At 46.4% G+C, this 19,354-nt stretch overlaps 1 protein-coding gene across 1 annotated transcript in view; it reads left to right on the top strand.

Moving 5' to 3' along the window:
- The window catches only part of plxna2 (plexin A2), a 455,628-nt gene that overhangs the window by 351,776 nt on the left and 84,498 nt on the right, over window positions 1-19,354 (top strand). Inside the window, 3 exon segments of the mRNA XM_082962164.1 lie at window positions 1,488-1,584; window positions 2,304-2,503; window positions 15,116-15,267. Coding sequence (XP_082818290.1) covers window positions 1,488-1,584; window positions 2,304-2,503; window positions 15,116-15,267 — 449 coding nt within the window.

The raw sequence follows: 19,354 nt of genomic DNA on the forward strand, positions 1-19,354 counted from the left end.
AGGGAGAAGGAAGGGTGAATCTAGGAGGACAGAGAGAAGGAAGGGTGAATCTAGGAGGACAGGGAGAAGGAAGGGTGAATCTAGGAGGACAGAGAGAAGGAAGGGTGAATCTAGGAGGACAGGGAGAAGGAAGGGTGAATCTAGGAGGACAGAGAGAAGGAAGGGTGAATCTAGGAGGACAGAGAGAAGGAAGGGTGAATCTAGGAGGACAGAGAGAAGGAAGGGGGGATCTAGGATGACAGGGAGAAGGAAGGGTGAATCTAGGAGGACAGAGAGAAGGAAGGGTGAATCTAGGAGGACAGAGAGAAGGAAGGGTGAATCTAGGAGGACAGAGAGAAGGAAGGGTGAATCTAGGAGGACAGAGAGAAGGAAGGGTGAATCTAGGAGGACAGAGAGAAGGAAGGGTGAATCTAGGAGGACAGAGAGAAGGAAGGGGGGATCTAGGATGACAGGGAGAAGGAAGGGTGAATCTAGGAGGACAGAGAGAAGGAAGGGTGAATCTAAGAGGACAGGGAGAAGGAAGGGTGAATCTAGGAGGACAGGGAGAAGGAAGGGTGAATCTAGGAGGACAGAGAGAAGGAAGGGTGAATCTAAGAGGACAGGGAGAAGGAAGGGTGAATCTAGGATGACAGGGAGAAGGAAGGGTGAATCTAAGAGGACTCCACTTAAAGACATGCTCTGGGGCTTTGGCGACTAAGAAAGTATTTTGTAAACCTGCTTTGGGCTGGATGTGTCAATGTGTACTTCATACATACATCATCTATGAGCAGAATTATTCTCTTACCTCAATTAATCATGACATCTCTAGATTGAAAGCAACTGTTTTCTTGAAGCTGTGCCCTGCCATTTTCCCTACTTTTCCCCCCACTTGGGCCAGCCCCCTAGCAATTTGAGTTTTAGACTATAAGATTTAGCCGCTCGCCTTTGAGTGACAGGTAGCAAGAGTCCTGTCCAGCGTTATCCAATGAGGTTGCAGGGCGGGCCCAACAGCTCAGTGGACACAGCAGAGAAGGAGAGAGCAATAACGTAGTGCACATATCTGCACATATGTGACGTAGTACGCCATTTTCAGAGACGACTTTTGGCTTGTGAGTGCTACTATCACAATTACTGGCTAAAACGTATATAAAAGTACCGGAGAATCTCTTTAACTCTCCTCTCCCTCTTGTCCTATTTAAAATGAGGTGGTGATGCAAGGTTGTAGCAACGTTGGGGAACATTCAACATGCAGCACCAGGGTCAGGGGTTTGTGGTGGGTATTTAAGTTTCTCATGCTGAAATTCTATTTTGCATTTTTTTCTCCCTCTTGCTCTATTTTGCTCCCTCTCTCTACTTTTTCCTTCTCTCCCCCTCTCTCTCCTCCCCCTCCCTCTTTCCCCCTACCTCACCTCTCTTTACCCCCTCTCTTTATCTCCCCACTCTTTCTATATCGCTCTCTCTCTCTCTCTCTCTCTCTCTCTCTCTCTCTCTCTCTCTCTCTCTCTCAGTATCTCTATGAAGGGATGAAGATAAGTGAGTTGCCAGTGGATTTTTCAGTGGTCTGGAATGGCAACTTCATTATAGACAACCCAGATAATATCCAAGGTAAGACATTCACATGCTTGTTTTACTATCCTTGTGGGGACCAAACAATTAATTCCCATTCAAAATCCTATTTTCCCTAATCCCTAAACCTAACCTTAACCCTTACCTTATACCCAAACCTAATTACTAACCCTAAACCTAACCTTAACCCTTATCTTAAACCTAAACCTAACTCCTAACCCTTAACCTAACCCCTAACCCTAATTCTAACCTTAACCCTGATTGTAACCCTAAGCATAAAATAGCTTAGGGTAGTAAAACCAAACACACACATACACACACACACACACACACACACACACACACACACACACACACACACACACACACACACACACACACACACACACACACACACACACACACACACACACACACACACACACACAACACACACACACACACACACACACATTTGTTGACACCAACACATAAAACAGATGTTTCTTGTCTCAGCTGGATACACAGCATAATACCTGCTTTTACCCAAACAGCAGGTATGAAGAGCACAGATGTATCTTTCTTAAAAATGTAATGTTTTAACCAACTAAATCCTGCAGGAATACAGTCCAGTACTACACTAAACTACAGTTTGTTTGTCAGGTAATATTAGGTTGTCTAATGTGTTAAATTGTCAGTATAATGTTACGTTCAAATCAAATGCTGTTTTCTGTTACCACCACTGTATTGTTTACCCTGAGTTTTCCTGTATCCCACAGTGCACCTGTATAAGTGTGTGGCCCAGAGGGACAGCTGTGGCATGTGTCTGAAGGCCCAGAGGAAGTTCCAGTGTGGCTGGTGTAGTGGAGAGGGCCGATGTACCCTGCGCCACCACTGCCCACCCCTCAACCCCTATACCACCCGCTGGCTAGACCTGTCCAGCAAGAAAGTCCAGTGTACCAACCCACGCATCACAGAGGTCAGTGATACCTCATACACACTCAAACCTTTCCCCATAACCATAACAGGCATATATCGCCTTTCATCATATGGTCGTCTGTAGTCGACGGAATGAACCGTGGGACAACTGCTTCCCGTCCATTCTAGATGCAGTCTCCTCCTCATCCAGTCTGGTGTCACATTTTAGCCTTAAGCTTCAACTTGACTTTTTCCCTTAACATGGTGAAATATTATGTACTTCCTGTCGGACAGCACAGGCCATGTGTTTACTGTTCAATGTACACTGTGTCTGTCTGCAGTTCTCCTTCAGCTGAGATCAACAGCTACACACTGCAGGATCAGACAGGTCTAGTCCTTGACAATGACAGGTCCTACAGTATTTGCATTGGGAGGCCTGCATGGTATTGGTGCTGCTGTTGCATGTTTCCATTGGTCTAGAATGGACTGGACTGTGTGTGAATGAGAATGATCTGCTGGTAGGAGAGGAGTCCATCTGACTCATGGAGCTGCACACAGGCTCTCTCTTCCTCACTGCTTTGTTTATATTCCTCTCTGTCTCTCTCTCTCTCCTCTCTCTCTATTTCTCTCTCACACTTTATTTTTCGCTCTTCTGTTTCTCTCTCTGTCTCATCTCTGCCCCCTCTCTCTCTCGCTCTCTCTTTCTCTCTCTATTTCTCCCTTGGTCTCTCTTCTGCTCTCTTTCTCTCTCTCTGTCTCATCTCTGCCCTGCCCCCCCCCCTCCCCTTCTTCTCTCACTATGACACACAATCAATATGCAGGGAGACAGCATCTGGTGTTTATTTTCACTGAAGAGCAAAAAGGGAGTTTGTGTGTGTGTGTCTCTGGAGAGAGGCCACAGCTCAGCTCACCTTCAGCAGTGCTGCAAGGGCGAGGGACCTGACACACACACACACACACACACACACACACACACACACACACACACACACACACACACACACACACACACACACACACACACACACACACACACACACACACACACACACACACCCTAGGGGCCTGCCTCAGTGTCTCTCTGTGTAGTGGGCCAGCTTTCTTCCTGTCTGTCTGTGCCACATGAGCCACTTTATAAAGATGTATGTATGCTTGTGTTAACCAGAATTCCAAGCTTAATTTAATGTTCACACCTAGACAGAAATAGAGTACAATGTTTTAACAAAAAGTAACAGCGACATTCCTCTAGTAGTAAAGCAACTATCCCTGCTTGAGTTCCCCAGACAGACGTAGTCTCATTGATGCAAGGCTATCGAAGTGGCAGACTATTCAGACAGTAAAGTGCATTAGAGTAAGAGAAGAGGTGGCTCTCTCACCCAGTCGCCATGGCTCCAACCTTATAACAATGCCCATCCCTGCGACTGTTTCCCATTAATCAAGAAGTGCCTGTTTGTTTGTTTCCCCCTAGTAGCAGCCCTTTGTGTACTGAGGCATCATTTCCATGCGACTCGTGTGGTGGGTATGTGTCACAGCAGAGTCAGGCCCAGAGGCTGAGGGCTGCCCGGACATTGTATTTAACTAGGCAAGTTAGTTAAGAACAAATTCTTATTTACAATGACAGCCTACCCCGGCCAACGCTGAGCCAATTGTGCGCCACCCTATGGGGCTCCCAATCACAGCCGGATGTGATACAGCCTGGAATTGAACCAGGGACTGTAGTGACACCTCTTGCAGTCTTGCACTGAGGTGCAGTGTCTTCGACCCCTGCGCCACTCGGGAGCCCGAGTAAGGCTGAGAATGGCCAGGGGCCTCACAATACAATATTATCACAATACTTCGGTGCCGATATGATATGTAATGCGATTCAATACTGCCATTTTATTGCGATTAGATGTTCCAAACATATTGCTCACTATACTTTTATTTTAATGAATTGATACATGGAGCCAAAGTATCAATATAATATTGTCAAATGAATATTGCGATATGTAACCATGGATCCCCTCCCCCCATCACTAGGTGTGATGAGGGTCTAGTTCTCTTGTTCTGACTTCTTCTTTTCTTTCTTTTTTCTTTCATTCTCTTTTTCTGTCCGTCTCTCCTTCTCTCTCGCATTCTCTCCTTCAATCTCTTAGATGTTCTCCCTCTCATTCTCTGTCTTTCCCCTCTCTCTTTCTCTGTCTTTCCCCTCTCTCTTTCTCTGTCTTTCCCCTCTCTCTTTCTCCGTCTTTCCCCTCTCTCTTTCTCTGTCTTTCCCCTCTCTCTTTCTCTGTCTTTCCCCTCTCTCTTTCTCTGTCTTTCCCCTCTCTCTTTCTCTGTCTTTCCCCTCTCTCTTTCTCTGTCTTTCCCCTCTCTCTTTCTCTGTCTTTCCCCTCTCTCTTTCTCTGTCTTTCCCCTCTCTCTTTCTCTGTCTTTCCCCTCTCTCTTTCTCTGTCTTTCCCCTCTCTCTTTCTCTGTCTTTCCCCTCTCTCTTTCTCTGTCTTTCCCCTCTCTCTTTCTCTGTCTTTCCCATCTCTCTTTCTTTGTCTGTCTCTCTCCACTGTTTTTCTCCTCTGTCTCTCATCCTTTTTCTTCCCCTGTCTCCCTGTCTCCCTGTCTCCTTGTCTCCTTGTCTCCCTGTCTCCCTGTCTCCCTGTCTCCTTGTCTCTCTGTCTCCCTGTCTCCCTGTCTCCTTGTCTCTCTGTCTCCCTGTCTCCCTGTCTCCTTGTCTCTCTGTCTCCCTGTCTCTCTGTCTCCTTGTCTCTCTGTCTCCTGTGTCCGTCCATGTGTCACTCTAGTAAATGAAGTTACACTCTTGTGGTACTCCATTACACTCTCTCAGCTTGTCATTCTGGGCAATTTGTGACAGCGAAGTGTGTTTGTGCAAGACAGCGTGTGTGTGCGTGTGTGCGTGTGTGCGTGTGTGTGTGCGTGTGTGTGTGTGTGTGTGTTTGTGTGTGTGTGTGTGTGTGTGTGTGTGTGTGTGTGTGTGTGTGTGTGTGTGCGTGCGGAAGAGGAAGAGGAAGAGAGATGCTGAGGAAGAGAGATGACAACAGAGAAGAAGCAGCTAAACAGAGAGAGAGAGCAAGAGAGAGAGAGAATGAATGAAGTGAGAAAGAGAGGGAGAAAGAGAGAATGTGAGATGAGCAGAGTGAAACTGCAGCTAAACAGAGAGAAAGAGAGAGAGAAAGAGGAGGGAAAGTAGTACTGAGAGGTTGAGAGAGGCGAAGTGCAGTGGGAGGAAGAGATGTAAAGGAAAGAGGAGGAGAGAAGGGAGGAGAGGAAGAGAAGTAGGGGAAAGAGGAGGAGAGGAAGAGAAGTAGGGGAAAGAGGAGGAGAGAAGGGAGGAGAGGAAGAGAAGAGAAGTAGGGGAAAGAGGAGGAGAGAAGGGAGGAGATAAGGGAGGAGAGGAAGAGAAGTAGGGGAAAGAGGAGGAGAGAAGGGAGGAGAGAAGGGAGGAGAGGAAGAGAAGTAGGGGAAAGAGGAGGAGAGAAGGGAGGAGAGAAGGGAGGAGAGGAAGAGAAGTAGGGGAAAGAGGAGGAGAGAAGGGAGGAGAGAAGGGAGGAGAGAAGGGAGGAGAAGTAGGGGAAAGAGGAGGAGAGAAGGGAGGAGAGAAGGGAGGAGAGAAGGGAGGAGAAGTAGGGGAAAGAGGAGGAGAGAAGGGAGGAGAGAAGGGAGGAGAAGTAGGGGAAAGAGGAGGAGAGAAGGGAGGAGAGAAGGGAGGAGAGGAAGAGAAGTAGGGGAAAGAGGAGGAGAGAAGGGAGGAGAGGAAGAGAAGTAGGGGAAAGAGGAGGAGAGAAGGGAGGAGAGGAAGAGAAGTAGGGGAAAGAGGAGGAGAGAAGGGAGGAGAGGAAGAGAAGTAGGGGGAAAGAGGAGGAGAGGAAGAGAAGTAGGGGAAAGAGGAGGAGAGGAAGAGGAGATAGTGCAGAGCCTCTATGGGGTGTCAGACTGAGTGAGCCTTGTTATGCAACACAGCTGCCACTGGAATCCCACTACCACATTGATTTGTACTGTTCACTGGAGTAGGACACATATGCATGCTCTCACGCTCTCTCTCTCACACACACACACACACACACACACACACACACACACACACACACACACACACACACACACACACACACACACACACACACACACACACACACACACACACACACACACACACACACAGTACAGCTCCAGAGGCAAAGAACACCAACCAGCAAGGAACATTTCGCACTTGTTGAGCTTCTGTTATTTTTCCCTCCTCTACTCTGCATTCATTTGTTCTCTCTCTTCTCTCTCTCTTCCCCCAACCCCCTTCCTCTCCCAATAATGAGAATTTCTTCAAAAAGACTAGACACTTTCCCTCACGGGCTGAATTTATGTATTATTATTTTTTGATTGTGTGCAACAAAGTCCCAATCATGATCTGATTTGTATACATACATGGTTATTAGTCTACCAGAAGACTCTCGTGTTGAATAATTTATATTTCTAATAGGTACCCCCCCCCCCCCCCCCCCAACACACACACCACCACGGCACATGCATTAATATTGAACAGATATAAGCCCCTCTAACACCAGAGGGAACAGCATCACATGAAGCAGGGGATTAAAGGTCTTGAAAGGCATCATGGGAAGGAACTTGCCTTTCGTGAACTAACACTCACACTTGAATTCCCCTCCCTTTCACACAGCCTTAGCTGCCCTCCCCAGTGGAGAAACAAGAGGAGAAACTATAAAGATCATACACATAAATCCTCCAAAAGAACATTACTCCCTCTCGTCATTCCTGTTAAAGAACATTACTCCCTCCCTCTCATCATTCCTGTTAAAGAACATTACTCCCTTCCTCTCGTCATTCCTGTTAAAGAACATTACTCCCTCCCTCTCATCATTCCTGTTAAAGAACATTACTCCCTCCCTCTCATCATTCCTGTTAAAGAACATTACTCCCTCCCTCTCATCATTCCTGTTAAAGAACATTACTCTCTCTCATCATTCCTGTTAAAGCACATTACTCCCTCCCTCTCATCATTCCTGTTAAAGAACATTACTCCCTCTCTCTCATCATTCCTGTTAAAGAACATTACTCCCTCCCTCTCATCATTCCTGTTAAAGAACATTACTCCCTCTCTCTCTCATCATTCCTGTTAAAGAACATTACTCCCTCTCATCATTCCTGTTAAAGAACATTACTCCCTCTCTCTCTCATCATTCCTGTTAAAGAACATTACTCCCTCTCATCATTCCTGTTAAAGAACATTACTCCCTCCCTCTCATCATTCCTGTTAAAGAACATTACTCCCTCCCTCTCATCATTCCTGTTAAAGAACATTACTCCCTCTCTCTCTCATCATTCCTGTTAAAGAACATTACTCCCTCTCATCATTCCTGTTAAAGAACATTACTCCCTCTCTCTCTCATCATTCCTGTTAAAGAACATTACTCCCTCTCATCATTCCTGTTAAAGAACATTACTCCCTCCCTCTCATCATTCCTGTTAAAGAACATTACTCCCTCTCTCTCTCATCATTCCTGTTAAAGAACATTACTCCCTCTCATCATTCCTGTTAAAGAACATTACTCCCTCCCTCTCATCATTCCTGTTAAAGAACATTACTCCCTTCCTCTCGTCATTCCTGTTAAAGAACATTACTCCCTCTCATCATTCCTGTTAAAGAACATTACTCCCTCTCTCTCATCATTCCTGTTAAAGAACATTACTCCCTCTCATCATTCCTGTTAAAGAACATTACTCCCTCCCTCTCATCATTCCTGTTAAAGAACATTACTCCCTCCCTCTCATCATTCCTGTTAAAGAACATTACTCCCTCCCTCTCATCATTCCTGTTAAAGAACATTACTCCCTCCCTCTCATCATTCCTGTTAAAGAACATTACTCCCTCCCTCTCATCATTCCTGTTAAAGAACATTACTCCCTCTCGTCATTCCTGTTAAAGAACATTACTCCCTCCCTCTCATCATTCCTGTTAAAGAACATTACTCCCTCTCTCTCGTCATTCCTGTTAAAGCACATTACTCCCTCTCTCTCATCATTCCTGTTAAAGAACATTACTCCCTCCCTCTCATCATTCCTGTTAAAGCACATTACTCCCTCTCTCTCGTCATTCCTATTAAAGAACATTACTCCCTCTCTCTCATCATTCCTGTTAAAGAACATTACTCCCTCCCTCTCATCATTCCTGTTAAAGAACATTACTCCCTCTCATCATTCCTGTTAAAGAACATTACTCCCTCCCTCTCATCATTCCTGTTAAAGAACATTACTCCCTCTCGTCATTCCTGTTAAAGAACATTACTCCCTCCCTCTCATCATTCCTGTTAAAGAACATTACTCCCTCCCCCTCATCATTCCTGTTAAAGAACATTACTCCCTCTCTCTCTCATCATTCCTGTTAAAGAACATTACTCCCTCTCATCATTCCTGTTAAAGAACATTACTCCCTCCCTCTCATCATTCCTGTTAAAGCACATTACTCCCTCTCTCTCTCATCATTCCTGTTAAAGAACATTACTCCCTCCCTCTCATCATTCCTGTTAAAGAACATTACTCCCTCCCTCTCGTCATTCCTGTTAAAGAACATTACTCCCTCCCTCTCATCATTCCTGTTAAAGAACATTACTCCCTCCCTCTCATCATTCCTGTTAAAGAACATTACTCCCTCTCTCTCATCATTCCTGTTAAAGAACATTACTCCCTCTCTCTCTCATCATTCCTGTTAAAGAACATTACTCCCTCCCTCTCATCATTCCTGTTAAAGAACATTACTCCCTCCCTCTCATCATTCCTGTTAAAGAACATTACTCCCTCCCTCTCGTCATTCCTGTTAAAGAACATTACTCCCTCCCTCTCATCATTCCTGTTAAAGAACATTACTCCCTCCCTCTCATCATTCCTGTTAAAGCACATTACTCCCTCCCTCTCATCATTCCTGTTAAAGAACATTACTCCCTCTCATCATTCCTGTTAAAGAACATTACTCCCTCCCTCTCATCATTCCTGTTAAAGAACATTACTCCCTCTCGTCATTCCTGTTAAAGAACATTACTCCCTCCCTCTCATCATTCCTGTTAAAGAACATTACTCCCTCCCTCTCATCGTTCCTGTTAAAGAACATTACTCCCTCCCTCTCATCATTCCTGTTAAAGGACATTACTCCCTCCCTCTCATCATTCCTGTTAAAGAACATTACTCCCTCCCTCTCATCATTCCTGTTAAAGAACATTACTCCCTCTCGTCATTCCTGTTAAAGAACATTACTCCCTCCCTCTCATCATTCCTGTTAAAGAACATTACTCCCTCCCTCTCATCGTTCCTGTTAAAGAACATTACTCCCTCCCTCTCATCATTCCTGTTAAAGGACATTACTCCCTCCCTCTCATCATTCCTGTTAAAGAACATTACTCCCTCCCTCTCATCATTCCTGTTAAAGAACATTACTCCCTCCCTCTCATCATTCCTGTTAAAGAACATTACTCCCTCCCTCTCATCATTCCTGTTAAAGAACATTACTCCCTCCCCCTCATCATTCCTGTTAAAGAACATTACTCCCTCTCATCATTCCTGTTCTCCTCCCATTATTTCTCCTCTCTTTTCCTTTTTATATGCTAAAACTATTTTTCATCTGTGCCTGTATCTCTCGGGAAGGCTACAATACTTTTAAGAGTCTATGAAGTATTTAGTGTGTAGTTTGTTCGTGAAGAAACAAGTGATAAGTGGGTTTTATCAAGTCCATTAAACACTAGTCACAATGAAATCCGACATGCCTGAACTACCTGCAAAGACTACCCGCAAAGACCCAAAGACAGCTCTCAGGTCTGGTACAAGCTGTGTCGTTTAAAACACTGGGAGTGGATCTATCACAGCTATTCAGATGCTACACACGCTCATAGTCGTACCATATAGTAGCTTCAGAGGTAACAGATCTAACACACTTTCACTTTGTATTTTTTACCTCAGGCTGCTTAGTTTGAATGTAATCAGAAACCGCTTTTATCTGAGGTATGGGAAAGCCTAAAACACAGCGAGAGAGAGTACTAGTGAAGCCTACATTAAGGCTTGTTCACATGAGAGTACAGAGTGCTGTCTGCCATTATAAGATGATACAACACAGCTCAAAGCCTTTCTCTCTCTCTCTCTCTCGCTCTCTCTACCTCTCTCTCTCTCTCTCTCTCTCTCTCTCTGTCTCGCTCTCTCTCTCTCTCTCTCTCTCTACCTCTCTCTCTCTCGCTCTCTCTGTCTCGCTCTCTCTCTACCTCTCTCTCTGTCTCGCTCTCTACCTCGCTCTCTCTGTCTCGCTCTCTCTCTCTCTCTCTCTCGCTCTCTCTGTCTTGCTCTCTCTCTCTCTCTCTCTCTCGCTCTCTCTGTCTTGCTCTCTCTCTCTCTCTCTCTACCTCGCTCTCTCTCTCTCTCTCTCTCTCTGTCTCTCTCTCTACCTCTCTCTCTCGCTCTCTCTGTCTCGCTCTCTCTCTCTCTCTCTCTCTCTCTCTCTCTCTCGCTCTCTCTCTCTGTCTTGCTCTCTCTCGCTATCTCTCTCTCTCTGTCTTGCTCTCTCTCTCTCTCTCTCTCTCTCTCGCTATCTCTCTCTCTCTCGCTCTCTCTGTCTCGCTCTCTCTCTCTCTCGCTCTCTCTGTCTTGCTCTCTCTCTCTCTCGCTATCTCTCTCTCTCTCGCTCTCTCTGTCTTGCTCTCTCTCTCTCTACCTCGCTCTCTCTCTCTCTCTCTGTCTCTCGCTCTACCTCTCTCTCTCGCTCTCTCTGTCTCGCTCTCTCTCTCTCGCTCTCTCTGTCTCGCTCTCTCTCTCTCTCTCGCTCTCTCTGTCTCGCTCTCTCTCTCTCTCTGTCTCGCTCTCTCTCTCTCTCTCTCTCTCTCTCTCTCTCTCTCTCGCTATCTCTCTCTCTCGCTCTCTCTGTCTCGCTCTCTCTCTCTCTCTCGCTCTCTCTGTCTTGCTCTCTCTCTCTCTCTCTCTCTCTCTCTCGCTCTCTCTGTCTTGCTCGCTCTCTCTCTCTCTCTCTCGCTATCTCTCTCTCTCGCTCTCTCTGTCTCGCTCTCTCTCTCTCTCGCTCTCTCTGTCTTGCTCTCTCTCTCTCTTGCTATCTCTCTCTCTCTTGCTCTCTCTGTCTTGCTCTCTCTCTCTCTACCTCTCTCTCTCTCGCTCTCTCTGTCTCGCTCTCTCTCTCTCGCTCTCTCTGTCTTGCTCTCTCTCTCTCTCGCTATCTCTCTCTCTCGCTCTCTCTGTCTCTCTCTCTCGCTCTCTCTGTCTTGCTCTCTCTCTCTCTCTCTCTCTCTCTCTCGTTATCTCTCTCTCTCTCTCTCACACTCTCTCTCTGTCTCTCTTTCTCTCTCTCTCTCTCTCTCTCTCTACCTCTCTCTCTCGCTCTCTCTGTCTCTCTCGCTCTCTCTCTCGCTCTCTCTGTCTTGCTCTCTCTCTCTCTGTCTCTCTCTCTCGCTATCTCTCTCTCTCTCGCTCTCTCTGTCTTGCTCTCTCTCTCGCTATCTCTGTCTCTCTCTCTCTCTCTTTCACACTCTCTCTCTGTCTCTCTTTCTCTCTCTCTACCTCTCTCTCTCGCTCTCTCTGTCTTGCTCTCTCTGTCTTGCTCTCTCTCTCTCTCTCTCTCTCTCTCTCTCTCTCTCTCTCTCTCTCTCTCTCTCTCTGTCTCTCTCTCTGTAGAATGTAGATTATCATTGAGCTTCAGACGTTCTGTTCTAACTCCCCTTAAAGCTAGCACAGATTGCTTTTCTACAGCCTCTATTGAGTTTGGCCTAGACTAGATGAGCACCATTTTCCTCATCATGACTTCAGCTGAATAAAAAAACACAGCACTTAGCAATGCCAGGTTGTTCTTATAGGCCACTCCTCCCTTTCTCTGTAATATATGCCATTTAGCAGACAATTTTATGCAAAGGAACTTATAGTCATGCTCGCATACGATTTATGTACAGGTGGTCCCAGGAATTTAACCCACTAGCCGGGCATTACAAGCGCCATGCTCTACCAACTGAGCAACAGAGGACCACCCTACTCTACTGGCTGGGGAATATCTACTAAAGAGACTTCCTGTTTCTGGGGAATATCTACTAAAGAGACTTCCTTTTTCTGGGGAATATTTACTAAAGAGACTTCCTGTTTCTGGGGAATATCTACTAAAGAGACTTCCTGTTTCTGGGGAATATCTACTAAAGAGACTTCCTGTTTCTCTGAGGTTCTTTTAACGGATTAGAATAGAAATTCCTCTCGTTTTCTCATTGTAGGTCAATCTCACTGCCTCGACACTTTCTTCTTTCTCCTCCTTCTCTACCACACTTCTCCATCTCATCCTTCTCAATCCCAAATCCAGTGGCTTGTGTTAGGAAATGAAATTTTTCCCCCCACCGGCCCACCCTTTACATCCCTGGACCTGTGTCTGAGGGACAGGAAGTGGGCATGTGTGAGCTGGCTCTGCCTGGCCGGCTGGCTGGCTGTTTTCTGTAAATGACCGTCCATTGACACGGTGTGACAAAGCCGTGTTGGCAGTGTAGCTCCTCTTAAAAGGATTACACAGGGAGCGTGGAGCTGGGGAGGCAGGGACGAGAGGGGACGGTGGGCGCATGCCCAATGAACCATCCTCTACTCCTCCTCTTGCCTGGTTGGGGCTGGGAGAGTAGAGAGTCAGTGTTTAGCGTTAAGACAAACAGGCAGGCTGGCGAGTGGCTGGCACCTGGAGTGGAGGAGTTTGTCACCTAGCCTGAAGGGAGACGAGAGAGACGAGAGGAGGATGTAGCATGAATGCTCTCTCTCTCGCACGCACGCACACACACACACACACACACACACACACACACACACACACACACACACACACACACACACACACACACACACACACACACCCATACGCACACACACTGCATTCCTGAGCCAGATCCCAGTCTGTCTTTGTTCATTAGGAGTGGGTTAGCATGTCACCATGTAACCACAGTTCTGGAATCAGTTCTTTGGGACTTCTGTGGGTATCATCCCATTGTTCGTCCGCCACTCAGATAGCGCCATGGTCAGACATGGAGTGTCTCTGCTCACCAAGGCTTTGTGGATGAGTCTTTGACGGCTTTGAAGAATAGTGTCACACAAAGTGATATTTATACTAATCTGATGAATCAAGCCTCTTTCTGTCAATGGAAGCTCAGTGATATGGGTAACATGCATTGATTACATTTCTTAAAGTTATATCCCATGTCCCGCCTGTCATTGGAAGAGTTGTATTATAGCCCCTGGCTAGGAGAGTGTCACACCCTTTCAATAGAGATACTGTATGCATCATCATCATCATATGGCTGCCACACCTACCAGAGGGGCACACACAACCTTATTCTACTCACCCCTCTTCTTCTTCCTCTCTTTCTTCCTTCCCTGTCTCTCTCTGTCCTTCCCTGTCTCTCCCTCTCTCTCTCTCTGAGGCATTCAATTCCCTCCATTTCTTATGTAACTATCGCTACGTCGTTCCGGATTGCTGCAGCCATGGTCTGACATGGATATATTTAGCCAGGCCTCCTCTCTCCACTCTGTCCTCCCGTACCCAGCATACCCAAGCAGCAATAAAACATTCATCTATTCAGACCCTCAGGCAGTGCAGTGACACACTTACTTTACATCCAGAACAATTACTGTAATGTCCACTAAATCTAGATTACAATGCAGACGTCCCACTGGGTTAGCGCAACGCACTGGTGAGCACACAGTTTCAGAGGGGGTAGAGAGAGAGCAGGCACCGCTTATAAAATGCTGGGTGCTCTTGTTGTTTTTACTTCAGCATGCGGGCTCACTAATGGCATATTGATTGTGTATCTAGAGGCTGTGAGCTCACACGGAGATGGTAGTGTGTGTCCCCTCTTCCTGCTCCTCTCTTCTCGTCTCTCTTCTTTTCTTTCCCTTTCCTCTCCTCCTTCTCTCCTCCTTCTCTCCTCCTCCTCACACACACTGGACAGCAGCCAGCTCCTCACCTCAGATGGGCTGTGCAGCACAGAAGGCAGCATGCCACCTAGCGCCAAGGTCACGCTGGGCGGCCATATTGTATTTTATTACAATGTGGGCTGCACTGAGCACTAATAAGGCATCTTGTTAGATTTATCACCCATGGCAACAGCAGCTGCAGATCAGCGGACTAGGCAGGTATCCAGAATGTTAATGCACTGTCCATGTTTTTATGTTTGGCCAAGTTCTTTTCTGTGCTTTTATTAATGCATAACTCATGCTCAGTGTACTGGTGTAAAGTAGATTAGAAGATGGTCCTGGTAGTTAAGGTCTATCTGGGAGGCTTGTGTTTTTGTGTGTATGTGAAGCGGACTATGACATTGTCTTTCCAGGAATAATGATGTAGGTTCGATTAGTACCCTCTGGTCAGTGTGCTCTGGTCTGATGACATCATACCTGTTTTCTGACATGTGTGGTAAGGTTGAAAATGCTTTGAATTTCTGTTAAGACTCCCTCTGACCTGCTACATGCAGTGTGGGGGGTCTCTCCTAATCCATTCGATGAGATGGAAAACCTAGAGATATACAATATCATATTATGTTTGTCATCTTCAAAACCATCGATTGTCAGAGAATACCATATTACTATAGAATGGCATAGTGTTCTATTTAATCATATGAATGAAAGCATGAAGAGACACTGTTTCTCCATCTCTGACCTCTCTCCCCTGCAGGTGACCCCAGTAGCAGGCCCTCCAGAGGGGGGTACCAGGGTGACCATCCATGGCATGAACCTGGGCCTGGCGTTCAGTGAGATGGTGGACAACGTGAAGGTGGCTGGGGTCAAGTGTTCCCCTGTGGAGGAAGGCTACATTATCGCAGAGCAGTAGGTCAACACACACACACACACATACACACCACACACACACACACACACACACACACACACACACACACACACACACACACACACACACACACACACACACACACACACACACACACACACACACACACACACACACACACACACACACACACACACACACACACACACACACACACCAGAGAGACAACTCTCTTAATTATGACTGGAGCTGGGCCAGCAGTCTGTCTGTTGTTTTCCTGTACAGGAAGATAGCCCATGCCTCACACACGTGCACACACACACACATAGACACATAGACACACACACATAAACACACACACACTGTCAGTCCCAGAACATCTGTATGTGTTTACCTTTGTTTACTTGTTATGATTGTCTGGTACAGCAGAGAGCACATTAACCCTGTTTCATAATTGGCTTCCTGCGTCCTGCTTCCTGCTGCCTCCCACAAATAGACTAGGTACAAGTCAGTACGAGTCTGGAGAGCAGTGCATTGTGGATGCACTCCCCTCACCTAGACAGGTGTATATATACTGTACACCTCTCAGTCTTCCTGTCTCTGTCTTCACCTAGACAGGTGTATATATACTGTACACCTCTCAGTCTCCCTGTCTCTGTCTTCACCTAGACAGGTGTATATATACTGTACACCTCTGTCTCCCTGTCTCTGTCTTCACCTAGACAGGTGTATATATACTGTACACCTCTGTCTCCCTGTCTCTGTCTTCACCTAGACAGGTGTATATATACTGTACACCTCTCAGTCTCCCTGTCTCTGTCTTCACCTAGACAGGTGTATATATACTGTACACCTCTCAGTCTCCCTGTCTCTGTCTTCACCTAGACAGGTGTATATATACTGTACACCTCTGTCTCCCTGTCTCTGTCTTCACCTAGACAGGTGTATATATACTGTACACCTCTCAGTCTCCCTGTCTCTGTCTTCACCTAGACAGGTGTATATATACTGTACACCTCTCAGTCTCCCTGTCTCTGTCTTCACCTAGACAGGTGTATATATACTGTACACCTCTCAGTCTCCCTGTCTCTGTCTTCACCTAGACAGGTGTATATATACTGTACACCTCTCAGTCTCCCTGTCTCTGTCTTCACCTAGACAGGTGTATATATACTGTACACCTCTCAGTCTCCCTGTCTCTGTCTTCACCTAGACCGGTGTATATATACCCTCTCAGTCTCCCTGTCTCTGTCTTCACCTAGACCGGTGTATATATACCCTCTCAGCCTCCCTGTCAGCACACAGCAGGACTTTCTGACCCTGAGTACAGTAGAGTTGAGTGGTTTATGGATGCCCTCATCTTGACCCTAACCCTCACCTTGACCCTAACCCCTCACCTTGACCCAACCCTCACCTTTACCATAACCATAACCCTCAACTTGACCCTAACCATAACCCTCACCTTGACCCTAACCCCTCACCTTGACCCAACCCTCACCTTTACCATAACCATAACCCTCACCTTGACCCAAACCCTCACCTTGACCCAAACCATAACCCTCACCTTGGCCCAAACCCTCACCTTTACCCTAACCATAACCCTCACCTTGACCCTAACCCCTCACCTTGACCCAACCCTCACTTTTACCCTAACCATAACCCTCACCTTGACCCTAACCCTCACCTTGACCCTAACCCCTCACCTTGACCCAACCCTCACCTTTACCCTAACCATAACCATAACCCTCACCTTGACCCAAACCCTCACCTTGACCCAAACCATAACCCTCACCTTGACCCAAACCCTCACCTTGACCCAAACCATAACCCTCACCTTGACCCAAACCCTCACCTTGACCCAAACCCTCACCTTGACCCAAACCATAACCTTCACCTTGACCCAAACCTTCACCTTTACCCTAACCATAACCCACACCTTTATCCTAACCATAACCCTCACCTTGACCCAAACCCTCTCCTTGACCCAAACCCTCACGTTGACCCTAACCCTCACCTTGACCCAACCCTCACCTTTACCCTAACCATAACCATAACCCTCACCTTGACCCAAACCCTCACCTTGACCCAAACCATAACCCTCACCTTGACCCTAACCCCTCACCTTGACCCAGCCCTCACTTTTACCCTAACCATAACACTCAACTTGACCCAAACCCTCACCTTGACCCAAACCATAACCTTCACCTTGACCCAAACCTTCACCTTTACCCTAACCATAACCATAACCCTCACCTTGACCCAAACCCTCACCTTGACCCTAACCCTCACCTTGACCCAAACCCTCACCATGTCCCAAACCCTCACCATGTCCCAAACCCTCACCTTGACCCAAACCCTCACCATGTCCCAAACCCTCACCATGTCCCAAACCCTCACCTTGACCCAAACCCTCACCTTGACCCAAACCCTCACCTTGACCCAAACCATAACCTTCACCTTGACCCAAACCTTCACCTTTACCCTAACCATAACCCTCACCTTGACCCAAACCATAACCTTCACCTTGACCCAAACCTTCACCTTTACCCTAACCATAACCCACACCTTTATCCTAACCATAACCCTCACCTTGACCCAACCCCTCACCATGTCCCAAACCCTCACCTTGACCCAAACCCTCACCATGTCCCAAACCCTCACCATGTCCCAAACCCTCACCTTGACCCAAACCCTCACCTTGACCCAAACCCTCACCTTGACCCAAACCCTCACCTTGACCCAAACCATAACCTTCACCTTGACCCAAACCTTCACCTTTACCCTAACCATAACCCACACCTTTATCCTAACCATAACCCTCACCTTGACCCAAACCCTCTCCTTGACCCAAACCCTCACGTTGACCCTAACCCTCACCTTGACCCAAACCCTCATCTTGACAGGTGTAAGAACGCTCAGACTTTTGACTGAATTGGAACCCTCTCTGTCAGTACAGTATGCCCCTCACATGTTGACCTTGAGTAGAGTAGAGTAGAGTAGAGTAGAGTAGAGTAGAGTAGAGTAGAGTAGAGTAGAGTAGAGTAGAGTAGAGTAGAGTAGAACAGGGGTTCTTAAACAAATTCAGCCTGGGACCCAAATTAGAAATTCTGTATTTTCCTGGGACCCAAGCTTATGAAAATATGCAATTATACATAAATACCGGTACATTTCATTGCCCTTGTGCCTAAAACAAATGCAATATAGGCAAAAACAAATAGCAATTAAATGAATTACCCATATAAATAGCTATTCATGTTTATTTTCCCCCATTAAAAACACTCTTACATATCTGTCTAGGTTGCTGTTAAACTACAAGCAATTTCCATTCTGAACTGGTATAAACTGATTGATCATATCACACAGATGTAGACCAGAACACACAGTCCTAATGAGAGGTGTGTGGCTGGTTGAAGTTTCCAACAAGCATGTCTATTCTGGGATCAGTTTTTAACAGTGCAACACTGAGGTGATGCTCAGCATTGACACTGTTTCAGTACTTGAGAACCCTGACTTGCATAGGTATGTGGTGCCAAACTGGATCTGAACATCTACTGTTTTCTCAGTCAGGCAGGAGACCACTTCCTGCTGCAGATGAGCAACCCAGAACTGTGTTCGTCTCAAAAAAGCATCTTGCTTCAATCAGTTTATTCCAGTTCAGAATAAAAAGTATTACTTGTATTTTAAACAGCAACAGTTCCAACCTAGACTAGTTTAACAATAATTTCTACAGTAAGATGTACAGCAGGCCTGATCTGCTGTACTGTTACTAGGGGTTGCAATATCAGTAGCAAGCTAGCTTGCTTTGGCTAATGTTAGCTATTAGCTGTGTACAAGGCCTGGGGAGAGTTAGTACTCCCTTATTTCTGCTTATCATCACCTGTTATAAAATTACAATGCCTTGCTAGCTGACTTAGTTTTCCACTGTCAAAGCACTGTTAACTGAAGCATTCTGCCCTGTTCTGAAAGAACTCCCTGGGTTTAGCATCATGCTGTGGATGTCATTTTAATTTGTTCGTTTTGAGAGACACATTACTAAGCACTTCCATGCACAAAACACATTGTGGGCGCTCCTCGTTGTTTCTCACAGTTTGTATGAAACCAAGAGAGAGAAACTCATCACTGTAT

The sequence above is a fragment of the Salmo salar genome, chromosome 15 (genome assembly GCF_965601325.2).
Source record: "Salmo salar chromosome 15, fSalSal1, whole genome shotgun sequence".
Lineage (NCBI taxonomy): Eukaryota > Metazoa > Chordata > Actinopteri > Salmoniformes > Salmonidae > Salmo > Salmo salar.